Here is a 27,701-nt window from a genome sequence, read left to right on the forward strand (position 1 = left end):
TTGCAGATGACAAGCATACCCATAATACGATGCAGCCACCACCATGCTTGACAATATAAAAGTGGTACTCAGTGACGTGTTGTGTTGGATTTGCACCAAATATAAAACTTTATTCAGGATAAAAACTGAATTTCTTTTCCACATTTTTTGTAGTATTATTTTAGTGCCTTATTGCAAACAGAATGGATGTTATGGAAACATTTTATTCTGTACAGTCTTCCTCCTTTTCACTCTGTGAATTGGGTTAGTATTGTAGAGTAACTACAATGTTTTTTTGATCTGTCAGTTTTCTCCCATCACAGCCATTAAACTTGAACTGTGTTTTAAAGTCACCATTGGCCTCATGGTGAAATCCCTGAGTGGTTTCCTTCCTCCCCAGCAACAGAGTTAGGAAGGGCACATGTATCTTTGTAGTGACTGGGTGTATCGATACAACATCCAAAGTGTAATAACTGCACCATGCTCAAAGGGATATTCAATGTCTGCTTTTAAAATTTATTTTTTACCCATCAATAGGTGCCCTTTGCGAGGCATTGGAAAACCTCCCTGGTCTCTGTGGTTGATGCTATTTATGTGACTTGTTAAGCAGATTTTTACTCCTGAACTTAACAAAAGGGTTGAATACTTACTGACTAATTTTTGTATTAATTTGTAAACATTTCTAAAAACATCATTCCACTTTGACAAAATGGGGTATTGTGTGTAGATCAGTGACACAAAATCTCAATTTATAAAATTTTAAATTCAGGCTCTTGCACAACAAAATGGAGAAAAAGTCAAGGGGTGTGAATACTTTCTGAAGGCACTGGTATGTATGTATGTATGTATGTATGTATGTATGTATGTACAGTGGGGAGAACAAGTATTTGATACACTGCCGATTTTGCAGGTTTTCCTACTTACAAAGCATGTAGAGGTCTGTAATTTTTATCATAGGTACACTTCAACTGTGAGAGACGGAATCTAAAACAAAAATCCAGAAAATCACATTGTATGATTTTTAAATAATTAATTTGCATTTTATTGCATGACATAAGTATTTGATCACCTACCAACCAGTAAGAATTCCGGCTCTCACAGACCTGTTAGTTTTTCTTTAAGAAGCCCTCCTGTTCTCCACTCATTACCTGTATTAACTGCACCTGTTTGAACTCGTTACCTGTATAAAAGACACCTGTCCACACACTCAATCAAACAGATTCCAACCTCTCCACAATGGCCAAGACCAGAGAGCTGTGTAAGGACATCAGGGATAAAATTGTAGACCTGCACAAGGCTGGGATGGGTTACAGGACAATAGGCAAGCAGCTTGGTGAGAAGGAAACAACTGTTGGCGCAATTATTAGAAAATGGAAGAAGTTCAAGATGACGGTCAATCACCCTCGGTCTGGGGCTCCATGCAAGATTTCACCTCGTGGGGCATCAATGATCATGAGGAAGGTGAGGGATCAGCCCAGAACTACACGGCAGGACCTGGTCAATGACCTGAAGAGAGCTGGGACCACAGTCTCAAAGAAAACCATTAGTAACACACTACGCCGTCATGGATTAAAATCCTGCAGCGCACGCAAGGTCCCCCTGCTTAAGCCAGTGCATGTCCAGGCCTGTCTGAAGTTTGCCAATGACCATCTGGATGATCCAGAGGAGGAATGGGAGAAGGTCATGTGGTCTGATGAGACAAAAATAGAGCTTTTTGGTCTAACTCCACTCACCGTGTTTGGAGGAAGAAGAAGTATGAGTACAACCCCAAGAACACCATCCCAACCGTGAAGCATGAAGGTGGAAACATCATTCTTTGGGGATGCTTTTCTGCAAAGGGGACAGGACGACTGCACCGTATTGAGGGGAGGATGGATGGGGCCATGTATCGCGAGATCTTGGCCAACAACCTCCTTCCCTCAGTAAGAGCATTGAAGATGGGTCGTGGCTGGGTCTTCCAGCATGACAACGACACGAAGCACACAGCCATGGCAACTAAGGAGTGGCTCCGTAAGAAGCATCTCAAGGTCCTGGAGTGGCCTAGCCAGTCTCCAGACCTGAACCCAATAGAAAATCTTTGGAGGGAGCTGAACGTCCGTATTGCCCAGCGACAGCCCCGAAACCTGAAGGATCTGGAGAAGATCTGTAGGGAGGAGTGGGCCAAAATCCCTGTTGCAGTGTGTGCAAACCTAGTCAAGAACTACAGGAAACGTATGATCTCTGTAATTGCAAACAAAGGTTTCTGTACCAAATATTAAGTTCTGCTTTTCTGATGTATCAAATACTTATGTCATGCAATAAAATGCAAATTAATTACTTAAAAATCATACAATGTGATTTTCTGGATTTTTGTTTTAGATTCCGTCTCTCATAGTTGAAGTGTACCTATGATAAAAATTACAGACCTCTACATGCTTTGTAAGTAGGAAAACCTGCAAAATCGGCAGTGTATCAAATACTTGTTCTCCCCACTGTATGTATGTATGTATGTATGTATGTATGTAGTTATATGAACTGAATATGATTAAATGTAGCCTTTATTTTGGGTAATGTAACTGATGCCTCTAAGGGACACTCAAAGGGAGATATTTTCTTTTTTTAAAGTTACTTTCGTGATTTACTGTGAATTTTTTTTTTTCAGAGCTTCACAAAATCTTTCTTCTGTGTTGAAGGCTTCTATGTTTTCAGTGTTGAAACCAAACCCCCACTCCCACACATGTCTGTTCCAACAATTAAAACCTGTCTTTTGGGGTCTGAAATAAATAGCCTAACCATAGTGTTGGATTAGCAGGAGAAGATGCTCCTGTAGTGTCTCTCCAGTAGCAGTGAGAGAGACCGAGACAGTGGAGTTGAGGGGCCCTGGCTCTGGCCTGGTTGTTATCTGTTGGCCATGTGTGCTACCGTGGAGTAGAGCAGAGCCAGACTGCTGAGCTGCATGCCCCGGGTGCAGAACGTCACGGCAGGGCCTCTCCACAGGCCTCCCCAATGAGGCATGCAGCCTTTATAGAGCCAGGCACGCTTTAACAGGCCCCGTTCCTCACTCGCCTTCCCTGTTTATTTATCCACAGGCCCAAGATGGCCAGAGCAGATGGGAACCAGACATCTCAAACAGAAACAATGGCAAATGCAGCGCAGGATTTATCGCTGGATTCCCCTGTGCCCCTTGCTACACTACGCTAGGATGCCTCGCTAGGAGTTAGGAGAGCACCATGTTTATCAAGGAGGTTCACCCTCCCTATCCACTCCTATCTCTCTTCACCTCTCTATCTCCTCCTCTCTCTCTACCTCTGTCTCCACTTCCCCCTTATGAACCCATTTTTGTTGTGACTGTAGTTAAGAAAAACATAGCCAAACTTTTCATGCGCTATGGACTTCTTATGGAGCACCGTTGCCTCATATGTTCATGCACATCATTCGAGATGAATGTCACAGCTGCGAAGAAGCTCTGGTGTTTTGAGCATAACGTGAAGCTGGACGGAATAAACTGTATTTGAAGGCTGGAGTGTGATAACTTACTGAGCGTTGCCAGGGAACAGCTTAATGTCTATTCACTTTCGTTAGAAGGGTGTTCTTCCTATTAGGCAGAATAATGTAATGGACTCTGATGTGAAAGGGTACTGGGCATGCTTTAGAAAAAGTTGAAGGGGAAATTGTCAGATCATCGCTGTCTTTTGTTTCATTTTAAAGTTTGGCGATAAACGAATGGTAACGAGTAAGCCCTTTTGACTAGTACCAGCTGTCATATTCTCCTATTCAAGTCAATGAACTGCTAATTGTTCTGAATTATCTGTATCAGTGCTACAATACAACTGTTTAGTGGGGCCTGATCCTTGAGTGAAAACACATCCTCTTCCTCTCAAAGCCCACTAACTACCTTAACATTAGTATTGTTTCATACCAACAGAACTCTGCTCCGGGTCTTGAGGTAAAGAGAGAATGCTTATAAATCTCTGTGGTCCTTCTCCCTCTCTCAAATTCTGATGAATGTGTGTTTCTCCTCCATGTCTCCCTCCAGACGGACATCTTGGTGTTGAGCTGTGACCTGATAACGGACGCTGCCCTCCATGAGGTGGTCGACCTGTTCCGTGCCCACAACGCTACCCTCTCCATGCTGATGAGCAAAGCCCACGAGTTCACCGAGACTGTTCCCGGACAGAAGGGCAAGAAAAAAAACGGTGTGATTCAGATGATTATAGCACAACAAGCATTATTACACCAGATCCTGCATTTGAGTTTGAGTCAACCAAAAATAGTGAATGCAGAACACTACTTCATGTCATCTGTCAGTATTTTTATGGATGATAAAATGGTACATTTCAAAGATTCATTCCCTAAAAAGGATATTCCCCAGTTAGCAAATGTTTATTGCGCTTGAAACAATCTACGATCAAACTCGTTGACATGTTTTATTTCTATATCTGTCTTATTAAACCGAGTGAAGGTCTGTAGGCCTAGATGTTAGTTTACAAGCCAGGCAGATGGCTAGCTTGTTAGTCGTGTGGTGAGATCTTAGCCATTGATGTGTGATTGTTCCTCTGGTGTCTTCCTTCTCCCAGGGGAGCAAAGGGACTTTGTTGGGGTGGATGGCACAGGAAAGAGGCTCCTCTTTATGGCCAACGAGGCCGACCTGGACGAAGGTCTGGTCATCAGGAAGTCCATCATGAGAAAGTGAGTATTACTTTATCACATTTAGTGGTTAAATGTAGACTCTACTAAAGGGCGTTGCCACGAACAGCACTGCAGATATTGCGATAAACAAGATGCAAGACGTATTTCCCACACAGTCATACACAGTATCTATGCATGTGCATAGGTTCGCTTTACGCTGTTCGAGCATGGTAGGTGCGGGACCAAAACAGTGGGGGAGTTTAGCCTCGCGCTTCAATGCTCTTAGTTGTTGCGGAAATTGACCAACTGTGCTGTTTACTTTGTGCACCTACGTCATATCACTGAGTATACCTTTAAAAATGGTCTCCCCTCAAACCCAATAATGCCTATTGTCTGACTGGTGATGATAAATTGAAACTTATGAAATGTTGGCTGTATTCGTTTCCATTTCAAAAAATGTCATTGCCTTGTCAAATTAAATCCCCGTTCTCACTATTAATGATGTGACGTTTTCATAGCCTTACAAATAATGTGACCGAGTTGGTCTGGGTAGGAACTGGGAGTCAGGTACAATAACGCCTCCCCTGGTCTAACAATACAGGGATGCATATTTTATCACTTCTCTTTTGAGTCTGACTCTTGAGTCTTTCCACTGGGCTGTCTTATCAACTGAACTGGGTTCAATTCCTATTTCAAAAACTTTATCTGTGCTTGTTTGAGCTTGAGCAACCATCACTCAACTGGCTCTCCAGGCAGGAAAAAGCAAATGCTTAACGCATTTGGAAGATCTCAAATAGTATTTGAACCCAGGTCTGTCTTATCAAGCCAACGTGTCTGTGTGTGTTGTGTGTGTGTGTGTGTGTGTGTTAGCACAGCGCAAGGCAGGGCGTGGAGTGTTGAAGGGAACAATGCAAACTTGTTCAGATCTGACCCTGCATTTGTGTGGGATTGCTAATAAAAACACAGCACTCCCCAGCCTTGGCTGTCATGAGACTAACCAATTACTTCAGCTACACAGGGATTTGCTCCTGCTTTGGCTGTGTTCGGGCTGTTTTTCCACGGCAGACCTCCTGTTCCAGCTTAGCGCATGCTGTGGTCCTTTTTCTTTCACTTGTTCTCGCTCTCTTTTTCAAACATCCATGTAGGCTTTATCGTTGTGCTGGGTGGTTGTGTGTGTGCTTGCATTTGGCTGCTCTTAAGCCGTCTATTTATGCTCTTATCTCATCGCCACCCTACGTCTTAAAGCGGCAATCAGCAGTAGAAACAATAATGCATTCTCCCTGCCCCATTTTCGGTTAAAAAGCTGAGGCATGTGGCTGGAGAAATGTAACCACTCTCAAATTCATAGCTATGGCTACAAGGACTGACCGTCCATAATATCAAAACATGTTTTGAGGCTAAATTGTGTTTTACAAACGTTGGAGCAAAACAAACTTATATTTTGGGTTCTGATGGGGTACTACTCTCATGTTGAACTACTCTCATGAGGCATTTCTAAGTTATGTTAATCGCCAAGGGTTATGGGTTTGATTCCCGCAGGGGCCACTCATACATAAAATGTTTGCACGCATGACTATAAGTTTGTCACGTCCTGACCATAGAAAGCCTTTATTTTCTATGGTAGAGTAGGTCAGGGCATGACTAGGGGTTTAGTCTAGTTTATATTTTCTATGTGGGGTTCTAGTTTGTTTTTTCTATGTTGGTGTTTTAGTATGTTTCCCAATTAGAGGCAGCTGGGTATCGTTGTCTCTAATTGGGGATCATACTTAAGTAGCATTTTTTCCACCTGTGTGTTATGGGATATTGTTTTGAGTAGTGCACGTTACACCTCTGTAGTCACGGTTTGTTGTTCATTTATTGTTTGTTTTGCTAAGTTTCACTTTATAATAAATTATGTGGAACTGTACATTCGCTGCGCCTTGGTCCGTCTCTACACACGAACGTGACAAAGTTGCTTTGGATAAAAGTGTCTGCTAAATGCTATTTATTATTATGGTCCACAATGGATGTAGTAACTGCTGATTGCCTCTTTTTTTTTTTAAAGCTTTAAAGCAGAATTCATGTTTGTTCAATTGCCAAAGGTGTAAATCCTACTTGACCAGATCAATAAAATGATCTATTGATGTAAAATACTTGCAAATGTACTGCCCACTACTAAATACATATTGGTATTAAGGCCATTTAGAGTTGATAAAACGTCATGCATAAGGAATTCGGATAATAAGGAACTAGAATAATGAACTAGATAGTCATATTCGTTTTTGAAAGAAATGGCAAACTTGCTCATCAAATACCCGTATGTCTAGTGTGCACAAAACGTATGAACCCATTAGTAGCATTATCTTGAGTCCCATGCGTGGTGTCTATGATGTCTGGGCTGAAAGAGCTGAAGCTGTCGACATCCTGGCTGGACCTGGACTGCAGCCCTGGGCCCATATTCATAAAGTAGTTATCTAGGACCAGGTCCTCCCTGTCCATATAATCTTATCCATTATGATCTTAAAGGCAAAACTGATCCCAAATCAGCACTCCTACGAGACCTTTTGTGAAGATGGGCCCAGGTCATGTGCCTTGGTCCTGGGCTTCTGGTCTGTGGACTGGTCCTGTTCACTGGTCTGGGTTGTGGGCTGCGGTTCTATGACCTATGTTCTAGGTTGTGGACTCTGGGCTGTGGGAGCTGGTCTGTTGGGAGCTCATAAATACTTCAGGGAGCCCGAGCCACTGTAAATCCTGCCCAATAAGAGAGGGGCCGCACCAGCAGCTGCAAGCATGCTTCCCTGCAAAAGGAAATTGGCCACGCACGCTAATGTGAGATACGCACACACATGCATGTAGCAAACACACACACACATCAGGATATCACACGCAGTTGTGGGCTTGTGGCACTACATTCATACTAAGCTTACTTACACTGAAATACTTGCATATAGGAAACATCTGAACATTTTGGCCTACACATGCACATTGAAAGACTGGCAAATTGTTTCTCCACAAACAGCCACAACATGCACAACCTCACAGGCCTGAAGTTTATTAGGCATGTTAACCCCAATCAAATTAAACGTCTAGTTGAGCTTTAAAATAGAAGTCGTCAATGAACCCTAGGCCACTTGTTGAAAGACTGAGGTGTATTGAGTTTGTCAGTCTTGTGATATCTTAAAGCTGTCGGCTAACTCTTCAGCTAGCATAAGTATCGATGCTTTGTCATTTATTTCAGCCCCAGATGTCAAAGGTCTCTGTTTCGACTCTGTTTCCCCCCATTAAGCCCCTTTTTCCTGAGCATAGGAAGTTTGAGATGTCTGAAAGCCTCCCATACCAGCTCAAGTCATTCCCTGGCTGTTTGTCTAAGCTGTCTCCAGAGTCTTTCTTTACTTGTCTGCCATTGTATTTAAACAGACATAGGCTGGGTGACGTATGGAATGGGATCGCTGGGCTGCTGTCACGTGTTGCTGTCCTATACTGTGGTACGGCTAACCTGGGACCAATGGCTTAACCACCACTCACTTTGGGCCACTCAATTCCTTTGTACAAATTTCCCATTGATATCAATGCATGAGTTATTCGAAGTTACAAACGCGGATCTTGGGCTAGGATAAGGTCATGATAAGCTGTAGTCCACACTACCTACCGAAAGAGTTTTAATCTGTATTCTTTGTAGCTGTTTACAAACCACAATAGTCAGAGGCTGGCACTAAGACAGCATTGAATGAGCTGTATTCCCCTATAAGAAAACGCTCACCCAGAGGCGGCACTCCTAGTAGCCGGGGACTTTAATGCAGGGAAACTTAAATCCATTTTACCAAATTTCTATCAGCACGTTAAATGCTCTCCCTCGCCCTCCATTTGGAAAATCTGACCATAATTCTATCCTCCTGATTCCTGCTTACAAGCAAAAATTCAAGCAGGAAGCACCATTAACTAGATCAATAAAAAAGTGGTCAGATGAAGCAGATGCTAAGCTACAGGAGTGTTTTGCTTACGGAATTCATCCAATGGCATTGAGGAGTATACCACCTCAGTAATTGGCTTCATCGATGACGTTGTCCCCACAGTGACCGTACGTACATACCCCAACCAGAAGCCATGGATTACAGGCAACATCCGCACTGAGCTAAAGGCGAGAGCTGCCGCTTTCAAGGAGCGGGACTCTAACCCGGAACTTATAAGAAATCCCGCTATGCCCTCCGACGAACCATCAAACGGGACTAGGATCAAATCGTACTACACAGGCTCTGACGCTCGTCGGATGTGGCATGGCTTGCAAAACATTACAGGCTACAAAGGGATCCACAGCTGCGAGCTTCCCATGACGTGAGCCTGCCAGACGAGCTAAACTACTTCTATCCTCGCTTCGAGGCAAATAACACTGAAACATGCATGAGAGCACCTGCTGTTCCGGGAAGACTGTGCAATCACGCTCTCCGCAGCTGATGTGAGTAAGACATTTAAACAGGTCAACATTCACAAGGCCGCAGGGCCAGACAGATTACCAGAACTGCAGTAGAGCAGGTTGAGAGCTTCAAGTTCCTGGTGTACACATCACCAACAAACGAACATAGTCCAAGCACACCGACAGTCATGAAGAGGGCACGACAAAACCTTTTCCCCCTCAGTTGACTGAAAAGATTTGGCATGGGTCCTCAGATCCTCAAAAGGTTATACAGCTGCACCATCGAGAGCATCCTGACTGGTTGCATCACTGCCTGGTGTGGCAACTGCTCGGCCTCCAACCGCAAGGCACTACAGAGGGTAGTGCGAACGGCCCAGTACATCACTGGGGCCAAGCTTCCTGCCATCCAGGACCTCTATACCAGGCAGTGTCAGGAAGGCCCTAAAAATTGTCAAAGACTCCAGCCACCCTAGTCATAGACTGTTCTCTCTGCTACCACACAGCAAGCGGTACCGGAGAGCGAGGTCCAAGAGGCTTCTAAACAAGCCGTAAGACTCCTAAACATCTAGCCCAGACTTTTTGCATTGCCCCCCCCACCTCTTTACACCACTTCTACTCTCTGTTGTCATCTATGCATAGTCACTTTAATTACTCTACCTACATGTATATACTACCCTAACCGGTACCCCTGCACATTGACTTTGTATCGGTACCCCCTGTATCAAGTCTCTCTATTGTTATTTTACTGCTGCTCTTTAATTACTTGTTACTTTTATCTCATTCTTATCTGTATTTTTTGGAAACTGCATTGTTGGTTAGGGGCTCGTAAGTAAGCATTTAACTGTAAGGTGAAGGTTGTATTTGGCGCATGTGACTAAGAAAATTTGATCTTAAGTTAGTATTCAGCCCTTAAAGAACTTTCTCTTCCGTTCTAATGCCCTCATCCCTTGCTTTCTTTGATGCACTGATATTTGGCCTACATGTTACAGCAGGGTATGGTCAATATTCTTCAGAGACTCTTATTTTGATGACTTTTTAAAGCTATTGTTAGACAACCAGTGTTTGTTGGTTACCAAACTGCATGTTCTTGACCCCTGTCCTAGATTACCACCACGTTGTCCCATGCTAGTAGTCTGTGTGGTGACACCCTTCACTACCCATTTCCACATGTGAATGAAATGCAAGCTGAAACATGCTACACATATGATATAAGTTGGCCCCTGAATTGATTTGACAGTGTGAAGGCTCCTGCAGATTCCTCTCATACAATGTTGCTCCACTGTAAATCCAGCAGAGGTGAAGTCAGAGTCCTTGCTGTACTACCATAGTTTCATTCTCTTTTAGGATGAAATCATGGATTTGGTCAATCACTTGAGGTCTACAGTACTTGGTTCCCGCTAAACTAAATATATTTGAAGAATTTAGGACCATTGCAAAACAAGTAGCATGTGTCTCGTCCCCTGTGTGCCATGAAGCACACTCCTCAAACATTCCTCTCTTTAAATGGCGTCAATCTATTGTCCAATGGCAAGTGGCAAAGTTTGGGAAGCTATACATTTAATTGCACGTTTTCCTAAGTAACTACCCAAGTCTGGAATTTTGTCCCTTCATATTTACTTTCTGTGCTCAGACAAGAGAGGATACAAAGAGCCTAGGTCTTTATAGTAAAGCCCTGTGTAGCTGGCCGCTTGAGCAAATTTGCCTGGGCCTTGCGGTGGTGTTGACACAGACTAGGTCCAGAATAGCAGTTAGTTTTGTCCCTTCAGAGAGAAGCACAAGGACCATTTACCTCACAGTGCTGCTGCCATGTGTAATGTGCTCGTTTAGGGCCTACTACACGTGGAGGTTTTTAGCAGTAAGTCATTAAGCTATTTGGAAGTGAGTCACCCAAGCCCGAGGAGTCTTCCAACAATGTTCTGTTTCACTCACCAGCCAGGCCCTCTAGACCTGGTGTTCCCAAACTGTGGGGCGCGGCCCCTGGGGAGGAGGTGGCTTTAAACTTACTCTTGAAAGTTGTAATAGTAGAATGCACAAGGTGCAATTTCAAAATTGGATAGTGCATCATCAGTTCCTCTTGGTCATTGCATACCTTAGAGCTATATATAACTATATGTCCAGCTCAACTAGCCCATTTCGGCTAACATTTTTTTGTTTTGTAGCTCATAGATATTGTTGTAATTTTTTGTTACAAAAATATCACATGAATACACGTTATACAGGGCAAAATGTATAGAATTGCACGAAAATGTACTTTAAAACTGCAAAATGTTCTTTGCACCCCATGACAAAATGTGTAGAATTGCAGAAAATAAGCTTTAAACCTGCAAAATTCTCTCCACCAACGAGGGGTGTGAACAGTTTGTCTCACTAACAGTGCTTGTGCCCATAGAAATAGACATGGTGCATCTGTGCAGGGGGGAGCGGGATGTTCCCCAATGCTGGAAGGGGGCCCTGAGGGAAACATTTGTGAACCTCTGCTGTAGACTACCAGGAATTACACATTAAACTTGTTTGGCAAATGCAGTGGCTTTATGGCCAAACGATGTGTATTGTAGTTCTACTAAAATGATCATGCAAATGGAGGTCCTTCCTCCAGCATGTAGGCCTTCCCAGTAGACAGACTAGGCCTGTTGCTGCTCCTGCTTGTGTTTAACCATGGTGCAATTCTCCATAAAGGGCACACGTTGACCCACACCATTCTCCTCCACACCTCCAGCCACAACACACTGATCCCTGGGTATCTCTCCTGCTGGCCTGCCTCCCTGCCTGACTGCCCAGCCCCACAGGTGCCAAACAATGATGTCAGATGCTGGTTGTTTGCTATGATATTCCTGTCTCTGTTTTCAGCCCCTCGTTGGCGGGTTCAGCACATGTCCCCTCTGTGAGCTGGTTAATGGAATGGCTCAAAGTTGTAGTAATTTACCTCTTGCTTGTTTACCCGCTTCCCTCTTCCCCCTCAAAACATGATTTATACGGCCCGGCATCTGGTTCTGAAATCTGCATGGCCAAACAGAGCTGACTCATTCTCAATGCTTCAAATCGCATTCTTCACCCAAGAAAGGACGGAGCGGGGGAGGCAGTCACATAAAGTCCCGGAGATGAGATGGTTTTCTTATGGTCTCGCTTCATAAATGTCACATTTAGGGGAGGAGGAGAGAATGGGGGGCCCAGTTGACTGCAACACCACCCGGCAGGCTGGATTGCCGGGTCGCTATGATAGTGTTTCACCACTCTAATCATGGTGGAGGTTTGTCATCTATTTCACCTGATGCTCTGACCCAGAGGTCATGTAGAATATAGGCTAGTGAATGTACGGCTATGGTCTTATCTGACCCATTGCGTAGGTTCTGTCCAAGGAGCTATTTATGGAGTCGGGTCACCTGGTCATACTTTAAGCGTAATTCAGAATCCAGAGACGTGATAGTCCAACGACCCATTGTGACATAGCTATGCGGCTCTAAGACCACCTTCCGCGGGGGACGCACAGCCCATCTGAACGTGGTGACGGTTGGAGAAATTGCTGCGCTGGGAATTCCAAAAGTATGAAAGCCAGTGGTCCAACATTCTATCACACTGCTGTGCGTACCCGTACACGTTTTGGACTCTGAAGCATTTCACTGTAAGGTCTACTACACCTGTTGTATTCGGTGCATGTGACAAAACATATCAAATCAAATTTTATTTATGTGAGCAGTGCTTATAGAGGCCTTCTCAGAGGATGAGACCTGCATTCACCATGGCCAGAACTGCAGTGAACAGAACACCAGCTTTTCTAACTGACACCACAGTCTTGGAGAGCTGATGTTTGGCCAGGGGTCGGCAACAGGCGGCCAGAGGAACCAAAACGGCCTGCAAGTGTTTTTTATTTTTTATCTTACAAATAAAAAGAGACGTGATCGTGTCTCTAATCAAGGTACGAAATTATTGTTATTTTCGGCCCGAGGCTGACTAGTTGCCTACCCCTGATGTAGGGCTATTGTAGGCCATTTTGACTGCAGGTTTAGATTTAATTCTGTAACCAACATTATATTATCATGGTAATTTCACCAGAGCACTTCAAAATAAACCCCAACAGCAATTATTCTCCACTCAATCAAAGCTTTTTAACACATTTCCCCCACACCTTCTGATCCTCTGAGTTTTCCCTCTTTCTTTCTTCAGCTGCACCTCCCATTCCAATTCTCATACCAACTCAACAGATTCACAGATGGTGCAATCTCTTTTGCACTGCACACTGCCCTTTCCCACCTTGACAAAAGGAATACCTATGTGAGAATGCTGTTCATTGACTACAGCTCAGCATTCAACACCATAGTGCCTTTCAAGCTAATCACTAAGCTAAGGACCCTGAGACTAAAAACCTCCATCTGCAATTGGATACTGGACTTTCTGACGGGCTGCCCAGGTGGTGAGGGTAGGCACCATATCCGCCTCGCTGACCCTCAACACGGGAGCTCCTCAGGGGTGCGTGCTTAGCCCCCTCCTGTACTCCCTGTTCACCCACAACTCCAACACCCATTTAGAGTTTGCTGACGACACGATGGTGGTAGGCCTGATCACCGGACGATGATGAGACCGCCTACAGGGAGGAGGTCAGAGACCTGACAGTGTGCTTCCAGGACAACAATCTCCCTCAACGTCAGCAAGACAAAGGGGCTGATCATTGACAACAAGAAACGGAGGGACGAGCACACCCCTATTCACATCGACGGAGCTGTAGTGGAGATGGTTGAGAGCTTCAAGTTCCTCAGTGTACACATCACTAAGGACTTATCATGGTCCAAACACACCAACACAGTCGTGAAGAGGGCACAACAACACGTATTCACCCTCAGGAGGCTGACAAGATTTGGCATGAGCCATCAGATCCTTAAAAACGTATACAGCTGCACCATCGAGAGCATCTTGACTAGCTGCATCACCGCTTGGTATGGCAACTGCTCGGCACCCAACCGCCTAGCGCGACAGAGGGTAGTGTGTAACGCCCAGTACATCAATGGGGCCGAGCTCCCTGCCATCCAGGACTTCTATACCAGGCGGTGTCAGAGAAGGTAAGGCACTAAAAAGGGTCAAAGGGTCTAAAAAGGTACTCCTGCCACCCAAGTCACAGTCTGTTCTCTCTGCTACCACATGGCAATTGGTACCGGAGCGCCAAGTCTGGGACCAAAAAGCTCCTGAACAGCTTCTACCCCAAAGCCATAATACTACTGAACAGTTAATTAAATGGCTACCCATACTTTCTGCTTTTCATTTACTACCTACATGTACATAGTGCTTCAATTAATCACAACCAAACCTAAATGTATATTTCCTCAGTCAATCACCCTAACTACCTCGTACCCCAGTACACTGACTCGGTACCGGTACTCCTTGTATATAGCCTCGTTATTGTTATTTGATTGTGTTATTTGATTGTGTTACTACACTCATTTATTTAATTGTAAGTGCTGGTTAATTGTAAGTGCTGTTATTATGAAGTGGAAACGTCTATGAGCAACAACTGCTCAGCCTTGAAGTGGTAGGCCACACAAGCTCACAGAACGGGGCCACCAAGTGCTGAAGTGCGTATCACGTAAATATCATCTATCTTCAGTTGCAATACACACTACCAAGTTCCAAACTGCCTCTGGAAGCAACGTCAGTACAATAACTGTTTGTCGGGAGCTTCAGAAATGGGTTTCCATGGCCGAGCAGCCACACACAAGCCTAAGATCACCATGCGCAATGCCATGAGTTGGCTGGAGTGGTGTAAAGCTTGCCACTATTGGACTCTGGAGCAGTGGAAACTCATTCTCTGGAGTGATGAATCACGCTTCAACATCTGGCAGTACAACGGACAAATCTGGGTTTAGTGAATGCCAGGAGAACGATACCTGCCGTAATGCATAGTGCCAACTGTAAAGTTTGGAGGCTGTTTTTCATGGTTCGCGCTAGGCCCCTTAGTTCCTGTATAGATAAATCTTCACGCTACAGCATACAAAAATATTCTAGACGATTCTGAGCTTCCAACAGTTTGGGGAAGGTCCTTTCCTGTTTCAGCATGACAATGCCCCTGTGCACAAAGTGAGGTCCATGCAGAAATTATTTGTGGAGATCAGTGTGGAAGAACTTGGCTCTGTGCAGGCCAGTCATGACCTCAATCACATCAAACACCTTTGGGATAAATTGGAACGCCAACTGCGAGCCAGGCCTAATCGCCCAACATCAGTGCCCGACCTCAGTAATGCGCTTGTGGCGGAATGGAAGCCAGTCCCCGCAGCAATGTTCCAACATCGAGTGGAAAGCCTTCCCAGAAGAGTGGAGGCTGTTATAGCAGCAAAGGGGGACCAACTCCATATGAATGCCCATGATTTTGAAATTAGACATTTGAGCAGGTGTCCACATACTTTTGGTCATTGGGTGTATTTTCTTTTTATTTATTTGTTAATGTTCTCCTTTTTAACTGTATTGTTGAGAAAGGGGCTCTTAAGTAAGCATTTCATGGTAAAGTCGTCTCTCTTGTTTTATTCGGCGTATGTGACAAATACGAATTGATTTTCATTTGAGACGCTTCCCACATCACACCGGTTGCTCTGCTCTCAGATGAATTACACTGGCCTCCAGGGCAGGACGTGTCCCAAATGGCACCCTATTCTCTATATAGTGCTCTACTTTTGATCAGAGCATTATGGTGCACTACCCTTTTATACAGCAATATAAATGGAATAGAGTGCCATTTACTACAGACAGAGGCTCTATACCCAGAACGCTCTGTCATGTCAATTGCAGGCTGTAAAACAATTGGGGGGTCTGCTTGTGTTGGCATCTCACCAGACTGGACACGGTTACCATGGCAGCCAGGCTTCTGGGGCAGGGCCTGCGGATGGAGGCTGGCAGGGGACAATACACAGGTGCCATGATATCCCAGGGACTTTTGTCACCTATCTTTTTTTCCCCTTATAGCAGATGTTCTGTTTGTTCAGTCACTTACTGCTTTCAGCAGACGAATAAAAATCAGAATGAAAGGGTGCCATTATTTTAATTCTGTCATCAAAATAAAACCGAATTCTGAGAAGAAAACAGTGGTTTTGCTCGTGAGGAGGCATGCTGTCTGCTACAGGGTACTTTATGGTGTGTTGTGCCATGAACATTGACATTCAGTTACATTACGTTACATGAAGTTATACCTGTGTAACACACAACTCTAGTAGAATTTTGTCACCTACAAAAGTGAAATTGGGACTAATCCTTAATCCACCTGGGTAATATCAAAAATCCCTTTAACTCCAAACTAACTTTTAACGTATGTCATAGAACATGCCTTTACAATTGTTCTATTACAACTACTGTGTTTTTACGCGGGTATAGAGCAATGTCATGTACAAGTCCCCAGCTTTTTAGTTTGAATGTGATTTGATTTACCCCCCACGTCTGTCTCTCTCTTTCATTCAGACATCCAAGGATGCACATCAAAACTGGCCTTGTGGACGCCCACCTGTACTGCCTGAAGAAGTCTGTGGTCCACTTCCTCGCTGATAACAAGTGAGGCCTTTTCGCATGTTTGACTTTGGTTGCGTCCTTTGTGTATGAACCTTTGCATGTCATTCCATGTCAACTTTTTTGCGTGTCATCACAAATGTGTTTTATGTTAAATGTACACTGAGTGTACAAAACAGTAGACAGACTGACCAGGTGAATCCAGGTGAAAGCTATGATCCCTTATTGATGTCACTTGTTAAATCCACTTCAATTAGTGTAGGAGAGGAGAAAAGGCTTAAAAATCCTTCTTTAACCTAAGACAATTGAGACAGATTGTGTATGTGTGCCATTCAGAGGGTTAATGACCAAGACGAGATTTAAGTGTCTTTTAACGGGGTATGGTAGTAGGTGTCAGGCCCACCGGTTTGAATCAAGAACTGCAATGCTGCTAGGTTTTTCACGCTCACCAGTTTTCCGTGTGTAGCAAGAATGGTCCACCACCCAAAGGACATCCAGCCAGAAGCAGAAGCATTGGAGTCAACATGGGCCAGCATCCCTGTGGAACGCTTTTGACACCATGTAGAGTCAATGCCCCGACAAAGTGAGGCTGTTCTGCAGGCAAAAGGGGGTGTAACTCAATATTAGGAAGGTGTTCCTAATGTTTTCTACACTCAGTGTATGTCAAATTATTTTTAAGAAGGTACCAATAACCATCCACATAAATGTGAATACAGTGTGTTGCTAGATACAGGTGAAATAGCGAATGGCACCTTTCTTGCCAAGTTGTATGCATGTTGAATTGGAGTTAATATATGAACAGACTGTGACTGTGGAAAGGCTTTGAGACTGGTATGTATTCTTGTTAGGTGTTCATTTGTTTTACAATGTGCCACTTGAGCAGTTTTTTAGGCTTTTACCCCCTTGAGCGTTAGTGTCAGAGGTACACCTCAATCACAACTGTGTTGATCATCTCACTTCCTCATACTTTTTGTACCTTCTTTTCAAGTGCAATCACTTTGGACCAATCAGAAAGTATGTTTTTTATTGCCCATTTTAAATGTTTGGGTTATTATATATAATAGGGCCACCACCATAGATTTACTTAAAGCTTATAACATATAGATGTAATTTATTGGAGCTCTGTAGCCACCACCACCAGATCAAATGATCCATAATTTTAAAGATATACACCTGATCATTAAAATCCAGGCCAAGCAATTAAATGCATTGTTAGATGCCTCACTTAGTTGAAATGCATCTCACTTTGATAAATGTACGTCCTATTGATGTAGCCTATATTTCTAATGGTGTTAAATTAATCTACTCACATTCTCCAGCCCATACATCCTAGGCAGGTGATTCTCCCCCCCACCACCTGCAAGACCAAAAGCAGAAGCTCCAACCTTCTACTCCTCCACCCACCCCCAGTCTAGGCCCCCAGTCCCTTTATGCTTGTTAAACTGGTATTGTGAGGAGACCCAGCAGCTCCTTTAAGTGGTGTTGAAAATAAGCACAGGTGGCATTAATTGGAGAGTACATTGACTCACTAGCTCGATCCCTTTCCCTTCAAATATACATTTTCTACAGGGGATTTACATAAATATGCAGCAACGCAGCCGCTTGTTCCTGCTGCTTCCCATTGCTTTGACATATTTTAATTTAACCTTTATTTAACTAGGTAAGTCAGTTGACGGCCTACCCCAGCCAAATCCTAACCCAGACGACGCTGGGCAAATTGTGCGCCGCCCTATGGGACTCAATCACGGCCGGTTGTGAAACAGCCTGGCATCAAACCAGGGTCTGTAGTGACGCCTCTAGCACCTATAGCATTGAGATGCGCTACTCGGGAGCCCTATTATTCACCAGTCCTCCTGATGTGAATATAATTTCATCTAATCTGCCGTCCAGACTCAGGAGACCCCAAAACCACTACCCCCTTTTTTATTTCTCATCAAAGTAGGTTGACTTTAAATTCAGCTCCCTTTTCTTTCACATTCTCCCCTTTTCCTCTCTCTCTCCCTTTCCCTCTCTCACTCTCTCTTTCTCTCCCCCTCTCTTTCTCGCCCTCTTTCTCGCTCTTCTCTCTTTTGAAGCTGCTCTGCTGTGGAGCGCTCATGGAGAAAAATGGACAGAGTAACTGTTTCTTTCTCAGCATTCAGATGGAAATTCTAATCTCCCTTCAAAGAAACTAAAAAGAGAGTGAGGAGGAGAGATGGAGAGGGACATGGAGTGCAGTGCAGAAGTGAGGAGGAGGAGAAATTAAAATTGCCTACAGAGCTTACTTGGATGTTTGAAACCTTGATTCAGCCTTATTTTTTTTTTACCTGTTAGGAAACCCTTGAACGCGTACACCATGAAATGATCATTGTTGTTTCTTTGTTTTCTGGTTAGCATAAAACCCTCATGAACAGAGTTGGGCATTCAGCTTGTGAGAGTGTTCAATACATTAAAAGTGTTCAATACATGGACATTAACCATGTACACTCAAAGGAATTGTCCTTCTTCTAACGCCCCTCTCCCTACATCTATCATTTGGATTGACCATGAGGAAATATCTCCCTCAACCTACGCTGACAATTATTGCTCATAGAAATAGAATGAGTAGAATGTGCCTTCCCATTCAGGTCAATTGCCATGGTCAGATTTCTATGCCCGCTCTACTAATTCTAATTCTATGTTATTACTCTTCAAAAGATTTGAGGGTCAAAGGTTACACACATCATGAGGGTAAAATGTACCTTTTACTTTCAGTGAATGTACTATTTCAGCAATTCAGTAACTATTGTATTTTGTTTTGTTTTTCTCTCAAAGATCAATCTCTTCGATTCGGGGAGAGTTAGTCCCGTATCTGGTCCGCAAACAGTTCTCTAAATCCACCAACTCTCCGAAGGTCAACGATGAAACTCATCAGAACCTAAAGAAAATCGATAGCAATGTTAACTTAGGTAATGAACATTCCAAATAGACTATGCTTGAACATTTAAGACATTCCGTAGCTAGGTTGTAACTCACTTCATGTTCATGCGCGCGCACACACACACACACATTCACCTGTGTGTATCTGCTGAAATATGTGTGTGTAGAGATAAAGATCTCGTCCAGGGATGAGGAGCTGCTGCATCTAACCCAGGAGAGGTCCTGTTGGAATGACCACCGTGGGGACATGAGCGAGGCCTACCACGGAGGACGCCTGCGCTGCTACGTGCACATCATGGACGAGGGAATATGTTACCGCGTCAATACGCTAGCGGCCTACATCGAAGCCAATCGCCTGGTGAGTGAGTGAAGGGACACTGTGTAGAAAATGTGACGCTCTTGGTTATTTTACAGAAAACCTAGTTTAATAGCAGGCTCTGTGACCAACATAACGCCAGAGTTGTGGGTTTGATTCCCACGGGGGAACAGTGTGGGGGAAAAAATATATATATATATATATATATGAAAATGTACACACTCACTACTGTAAGTCGCTCTGGATAAGAACGTCTGCTAGATGGCACAAAAAAAATTAAGAAATGTTCATATTTCAATGATAAGAATGATTCCTGAACATGACTGACAGTATTGCTTTATCCTCATCCATTTTCTCTCCTGTGTTCCAGGCCCCTAAGCTGTTTGATGAGCCTGCAGTCCATCCATCAGCAGTGGTCTCTGAGCGCTGTCTGGTGAGTAACTACTATGACCAACAGGGAACGCACTAAGAGTAGCTAGATGGGTGGTTTTCTTAGACGTCTGGTACAATGTGGATTTTCTGACTGAGTCTGAGAGTGAGTCATTCGCAGGATTGAGAGTTTCTGGTGAGTGAGGGTGACATTAGAGTGAGTGTGCTTTGGTGAGTCACATGGTATTCTTGTTAGTTGTCTATGCGGTAAGATGCTGTGATTTATGAGTAAAGCTCAATTCAGATTGGGATCCGCGATAGTCCAGCTTCCCATTGTGACATATCCCGCTGGGGACGCACAGCCCGACCTTCGCACCTCCCCAAAATGTCCAACCAACGTGGATCCGCGTACGCGGCTCTTAATCATTTGAATGTGGCAATGGTTGGATTAATTGCTTGAGCCGCTCTGAGAATTCGAAAACTATGAAAGTATATTCTAGAACACTGCTGTACGGCCATGTACGTCTTTAACTGTAGCCAACCATAACTTGATATATCTGAAACAGTCTGAATAGCGGAGCATGTATGAGCGCACCCGATGCAGATTAGGGCAGACGGGGCTATACGCTGCTGAATATAGCCTACCCACGTCGCAGTTAGAGCGGCCATTGCGCTGTTTCCTCCTCCCGCATGTTGTTGAAAGACCAAAGGGAAAGTAATATGAAGTTTGGGACACAAGTTATGCTTCTTCATAATCATAGATTAATTTAACGTGCACATTTTTCCCCAATTAAACAAATGACTTGCCTGAACACTTTGTTTATTGTCACATGCCCAACAATTCAGTAATCAATATCAGTCACAAGGATTTGTTTAGGCATTTTAGTTTGTTTGTCATTTGGCAATGTGAAACCAACCGGACCAAATGAAAAAAATACAATGTAAAAAAATTGTTGAATTCTGATTCGAAATAAATCGCAGAACTACAATATGTGTGAAATCGCCCTTACAGATGTAGGATCTTAATTTGATCACTGTGTTGCAGGAGAACTTGGAAATGTTTAACTTGTAGTGTATTTGAGGTTTAAAAAGGCTTCTGAAGTTTATAATTTCCAAGTCTGAAATTACAGATTTGATTTTCCCTTACGAAAAATGTATCAACCCCTACAAAAATGGCCATGAATTATAATCCACATAATAATTCACATTTTCTGTTGCTGCAGGACTATTTTCCTGCTGTAGCAAACTGGCTCAAATTAAGGTCCTACATTTGTAGGTTGCCTCTCCATTATCTTTATGTTCAAACTGCTTTCCCAACTGTCGTACACATTTGAGTTCTAAAATATCATCTTATAGTTCTCTCTTTTCTCTCATTAACAGACATATAAAGAGTTAACATTTTTACACTGGAATTTGACTCACTAATATAGTAAAGTGTAGGAAGGGATCAGAGTGAAATGTGAATTCTGCCGTGGTCTTTTCTGCTCATTATCTTTTTACTGACAACGTTCTACCACGTCTGCCTATTGTCTGTTAGATTGGTGCAGACAGCATAATAGGAGCTTCCTGTCAGATCTCAGACAAGACATCCATCAAGAGATCGACGATCGGCGTGTCCACCACCGTCAGGGAGAAGGTCAAAGTAACCAACTCCATCATCATGCATGGAGTCACCATTGAGGAGGGGTGAGTAGAGTCTACTGTATACAGATTTGGACCATTTCTACCACTGAGCCCTTTGACCCAAGGACAGTCCTTTTACCAGATAGTCACAGATGATACTTTATGGTGGAGAGAAAGCAGTGGAAGAAACAATTATCTTTTTCCATTTGAAAAAGGATTGGCAGTCAACTCCCTTCCCCAATTAAGCCTAGTATAGTGTTGAAGCACATAGGGGATCAATTAAGTTTCAGAGGTCAGTGTAGAGCGAGAGAGAGAGAGAGAGAGAGGACCAAGGGGAACAAGTAGGTTTCAGAGGCCAGAGTAGAGGGCGAGAGAGGACCAAAGGGAACAAGTAGGTTTCAGAGGCCAGTGTAGAGGGGGAGAGAGAGAGAGGACCAAGGGGAACAAGTAGGTTTCAGAGGCCAGAGTAGAGGGAGAGAGAGAGAGAGGACCAAGGGGAACAAGTAGGTTTCAGAGGCCAGAGTAGAGGGCGAGAGAGGACCAAGGGGAACAAGTAGGTTTCAGAGGCCAGTGTAGAGGGAGAGAGAGAGAGAGGACCAAGGGGACAAGTAGGTTTCAGAGGCCAGAGTAGAGGGAGAGAGAGAGAGAGGACCAAGGGGAACAAGTAGGTTTCAGAGGCCAGAGTAGAGGGCGAGAGAGGACCAAAGGGAACAAGTAGGTTTCAGAGGCCAGTGTAGAGGGAGGGAGAGAGAGAGGACCAAGGGGAACAAGTAGGTTTCAGAGGCCAGAGTAGAGGGCGAGAGAGAGAGAGAGAGAGAGAGAGAGAGAGAGAGAGAGAGAGAGAGAGAGAGAGAGAGAGAGAGAGGACCAAGGGGAACAAGTAGGTTTCAGAGGCCAGTGGAGAGAGAGAGAGAGGACCAAGGGGAACAAGTAGGTTTCAGAGGCCAGAGTAGAGGGCGAGAGAGGACCAAAGGGAACAAATAGGTTTCAGAGGCCAGTGTAGAGGGAGAGAGAGAGACAGAGGACCAAGGGGAACAAGTAGGTTTCAGAGGCCAGAGTAGAGGGCGAGAGAGGACCAAAGGGAACAAGTAGGTTTCAGAGGTCAGTGTAGAGGGAGAGAGAGAGGACCAAAGGGAACAAGTAGGTTTCAGAGGCCAGTGTAGAGGGAGAGAGAGGACCAAAGGGAACAAGTATGTTTCAGAGGCCAGTGTAGAGGGAGAGAGAAGACAAGTCGGTTTCAGAGGCCAGTGTAGAGGGACAGAGAAGACAAGTAGGTTTCAGAGGCCAGTGTAGAGGGAGAGAGAAGACAAGTAGGTTTCAGAGGCCAGTGTAGAGGGAGAGAGAGGACAAAGGGGAACAGGGAGGGAGGGAGATGGCTGCAGCGTGAGGGGACTGACTGAGGCTTGTTTTATGTGATATGTGGGTAAAATGGAGAACTCTATGTTGACAATGTCCATTGGTGTGCAGTGAACCAGAGCATGCTTACAATGCAATACAAAAGCACATAGGTGATGAATATACATGGTTAAACGTCTGGATTCTCAGCAACAACGTATTTCACTTCATCCATATAACTCACAAGTTGTTGCACAGTGAGTTGATAGACTTGTGAACATATTTGCACACACTTTTGGGATAAAACAAACATTAATCACACTTGTTTTCTACCTTAAGTTTCATTTTCAACTATTTATTGTGGGTGGATTTCTGACTCTGGAAAGTAAATCTACTATGAATTGGGGGGGGTTTCAGCCTAGCATTGGGAGACATTTTTAATTAAAGTATTTTCACTCGTGCTGGTCGGTTGAAAGGATGTCCTGGCTGGTGATTTAAAACTGCAAGCATGACATGAATCGCAGGAGAGCGACCACTGAGAAGTAGAAAAGGAGTCTGTTATTTTAAATTCACACATCCTCAAATCCTGGGGAAGAGCTTTAACTGGCAGAGTTAGGCTTTAGCACAGTCCCTCTTAAAGACAGGGAGGCCAGAGCCAGTGTAGGTACCCTCATGTCCCAGTTAGTGCAGAAAAAGAAAGAAATGGCAATTCTTTCACAACATAAAAAAAAATGTAAGAGGGGATTAGTAAATCCCTGGCATGTTAAAGAAGGCACTTGCATTTTTGGGCCCTTTGTTTGCATGTAGGAGGGCTTGTTTACAAAGCTACGGATATTTGGGGGGTCGAGGGAGGCCGACGGAAGAGGTGGGTGGTTAAGGTGGGGGGGGCTCACAGCAAGGAGGAGCATAGTGTCAGTAATTAGTGGTGTTTCAGTTGGGCTTCTTTGGTGGTCTCTCTGTTTAAAACTCCAATCCTTGTAATCTGCAATTGCCATCCACCCCCCCCAGCCGGGTTCCCTCCCTCCTCACCCCCCTCTCCCTCCAACCCTACCACCACCACCTGAATAGAATGCCCTCTGTGCAACAGCAGCCAATACAAACCTGCCTGTGTGAGTGGATGCAGGGCCTAGCGTGTCAGAGGCTCATGCATGTTGCTCCTCAGCCCGCCCCACAGAGCTCAATCTGTTGGTTCCCCCAGCTCTCCTGCCTAACCCTAACCCAACACACTACCACCACTACCTCAGAGTCTTTCCAACTGCTGGTACTGAGATTTAGCATGCCTCTGCCTGCCACCCAGGGTCTGGAGTTTCACTATGACAGTTACATATGGGAAGATGAGATTAAATCCTGAATTGAGGTTTATTGATTTCCTCTTTTTATTGTGCAGTTTAAGTTTGGTTTGATCAATCAAAGGTATGAAGAAACAATTTGGATGTTTGATAATGAGTAAATTAACAGTAAATGAAGATTAGGCTAAGAATCTGAAAGATTATTGACTTCTTACTCCACTCAAAGGAATGAGTATACTGCCTACCTAGACCCCAAACCAACCTACCATTGTTTAGACTGAGCTCAGTGCTAATAATGATTACAACATGGGGGTTTATTTTGACATGGGGGTGTGCTTGGTCTCAGCTTTGATGAACTGTCTATAATGTTTCTTTACTGCATGTCCTCAACAAAACAAACCTGACGATATCGAAATATTATAATTGTTTTTATTATTATATTTTTTTAACCTTTATTTCACTATGTAAGCCAGTTAAGAACAAATTCTTGTTTACATTGACGGCCAAACCCGGGCGACGCTGGGCCAATTGTGCGCCGCCATATGGGACTGCCAATCACGGCCGGATGTGATTCAGCCTGGATTTGGGGGAATTAAGTCTCTCACTGTTGCCGCCTGTTATAGACCCCCCCCTAAGCTCCCAACTGTGCTCTGGACACCAAATGTGAATTGATTGCCACCTATCTATCTTCAGAGTTTGTTCTGCTATGTGACCTAAACTGGGATATGCTTAACACCCTGGCCATCCTAATATCCAAATACACCTCTGCTGTTTTCAATCAGGATCTCAGCGATCACTGCCTCATTGCCTGCATCCGTTATGGGTCCGCGGTCAAACGACCACCCCTCATCACTGTCAAACGCTCCCTAAAATACTTCTGCGAACAGGCCTTTCTAATCGACCTGGCCCGGGTATCCTGGAAGGATATTGACATCATCCCGTCAGTAGAGGATGCCTGGTTGTTCTTTAAAAGGAATTTCCTCACCATATTACATAAGCATGCCCATTTAAAAAATGTTTTAACTAAGAACAGATATAGCCCTTGGTTCACTCCAGACCTGACTGCCCTTTGACCAGCACAAAAACATTCTGTGGCGTACTGCACTAGCATCGAATTTTCCCCGCGATATGCAACTGTTCAGGGAAGTCAGGAACCAATACACACAGTCAGTTAGGAAAGCAAAGGCTAGCTTTTTCAAACAGAGATTTGCATCCTGCAGCTCTAGCTCCAAAAAGTTCTGGGACACTGTGAAGTCCATGGAGAATAAGAGCACCTTCTCCCAGCTGCCCACTGCACTGAGGCTAGGAAACACTGTCACCACCGATAAATCCACATTAATCGAGAATTTCAATAAGCATTTCTCCACGGCTGGCCATGCTTTCCTCCTGGCTACCCCAACCTCGGACAACAGCTCCACACCCCCCGCAGCTACTTGCCCAAGCCTCCCCAGCATCTCCTTCACCCAAATCCAGATAGCAGATGTTCTGAAAGAACTGCAAAACCTGGACCCGTACAAATCAGCTGAGCTAGACAATCTGGACCCTCTCTTTCTAAAATTATCCGCCGCCATTGTTGCAACCCCTATTACTAGCCTGTTCAACCTCTTTTGTATCGTCTGAGATTGCTAAAGAGTGGAAAGCTGCCGCAGTCATCCCCCTCTTCAAAGGGGGAGACACTCTAGACCAAACCTGTTACAGACCTATATCCATCCTGCCCTGCCTTTCCAAAGTCTTCGAAAGCCAAGTTAACAAACAGATCACTGACCATTTCGAATCACACCGTACCTTCTCCGCTGTTCCGAGCTGGTCACGGGTGCACCTCAGCCACGCTCAAGGTACTAAACGATATAACAGCCATCGATAAAAGACAGTACTGTGCAGCCATATTCATCAACCTGGCCAAGGCTTTCGACTGTCAATCACTGTATTCTTAGCGGCAGACTCAACAGCCTTGGTTTCTCAAATGACTGCCTCGCCTGGTTCACCAACTACTTCTCAGACAGAGTTCATTGTGTCAAATCGGAGGGCCTGTTGTCCAGACCTCTGGCAGTCTCTATGGGGGTACCACAGGGTTCAATTCTCGGGCCGACTCTTTTCTCTGTATCTATCAATGATGTCGCTCTTGCTGCGGGTGATTCCTTGATCCACCTCTACACAGACGAAACCATTCTGTATACATCTGGCTCTTCTTTGGACACTGTTAACAAACCTCCAAACGAGCTTCAATGATATACAACACTCCTTCCGTGGCCTCCAACTGCTCTTAAACGCTAGTAAAACTAAATGCATGCATTTCAACCGATCGCTAAGCTGGACGGTTCTGACTTAGAATATGTGGACAACTACAAATACCTAGGTGTCTGGCTAGACTGTAAACTCTCCTTCCAGACTCATGTTAAGCATCTCCAATCTAGAATCGGCTTCCTATTTCGCAACAAAGCCTCCTTCACTCACACTGCCAAACATACCCTCGTAAAACTGACCATCCTACCGATCCTCGACTTCGCCAACACTCTACTCAGCAAACTGGATGCAGTCTATCACAGTGCCATCCGTTTTGTCACCAAAGCGCCATATACCACCCACCACTGCGACCTGTATGCTCTCGTCGGCTGGCCCTCGCTACATATTTGTCACCAGACCCACTGCCTCCAGGTCATCTATAAGTCTTTGCTAGGTAAAGCTCCACCTTATCTCAGCTCACTGGTCACCATAACAATACCCACTCGTAGCACGCGCTCCAGCAGGTATATCTCACTGGTCATCCCCAAAGCCAACACTTCCTTTGGCCGCCTTTCCTTCCAGTTCTCTGCTGCCAATGACTGGAACGAATTGCAATAATCGCTGAAGTTGGAGACATATCTCCCTCGCTAACTTTAAGCATCAGCTGTCTGAGCAGCTCACCGATCACTACAGTTGTACACAGCCCATCTGTAAATACCTCATCCCCATATTGTTTTTATTTAAATGTTTTGCTCTTTTGCACATCACCTGCACATCTATCACTCCAGTGTTAATTTGCTAAATTGTAATTACTTCGCTACTATGGCCTATTTATTGCCTTACCTCCTTACTCCATTTGCACACACTGCATTTTTCTATTGTTATTGACTGTACTTTTGTTTATCCCATGTGTAACTCTGTGTTGTTTTTTGTCGCACTGCCTTGCTTTATCTTGGCCAGGTCGCAGTTGTAAATGAGAACTTGTTCTCAACTGGCCTACCTGGTGAAATAAATAAAAAATATATATAATAATTCGAACCAGGGACAGTAGTGATGCCTCTTGCACTGAGATGCAGTGCCTTAGACCGCTGCGCCACTCGGGAGCCCTGACAATGGCATTGTTGTATTTTAAATGTTGATGGTGTATAATTTGCCCACACGAGGTAGAGGCTGGTGTTGTTCCTCAATATGCATG

The 27,701-nt window shown here is 44.4% G+C and overlaps 1 protein-coding gene across 1 annotated transcript in view; it reads left to right on the top strand.

The window, feature by feature from the left end:
• LOC139559728 (translation initiation factor eIF2B subunit gamma-like) overlaps positions 1-27,701 on the top strand; it is a 45,592-nt gene that overhangs the window by 11,609 nt on the left and 6,282 nt on the right. Inside the window, exons 4-10 of the mRNA XM_071375993.1 lie at positions 3,995-4,154; positions 4,536-4,647; positions 16,409-16,498; positions 19,247-19,380; positions 19,519-19,709; positions 20,038-20,100; positions 21,574-21,722. Of these exons, the coding sequence (XP_071232094.1) occupies positions 3,995-4,154; positions 4,536-4,647; positions 16,409-16,498; positions 19,247-19,380; positions 19,519-19,709; positions 20,038-20,100; positions 21,574-21,722 (899 nt within the window). The remainder of the gene's footprint in view (positions 1-3,994; positions 4,155-4,535; positions 4,648-16,408; positions 16,499-19,246; positions 19,381-19,518; positions 19,710-20,037; positions 20,101-21,573; positions 21,723-27,701) is intronic.

Source organism: Salvelinus alpinus, chromosome 30 (genome assembly GCF_045679555.1).
Source record: "Salvelinus alpinus chromosome 30, SLU_Salpinus.1, whole genome shotgun sequence".
Lineage (NCBI taxonomy): Eukaryota > Metazoa > Chordata > Actinopteri > Salmoniformes > Salmonidae > Salvelinus > Salvelinus alpinus.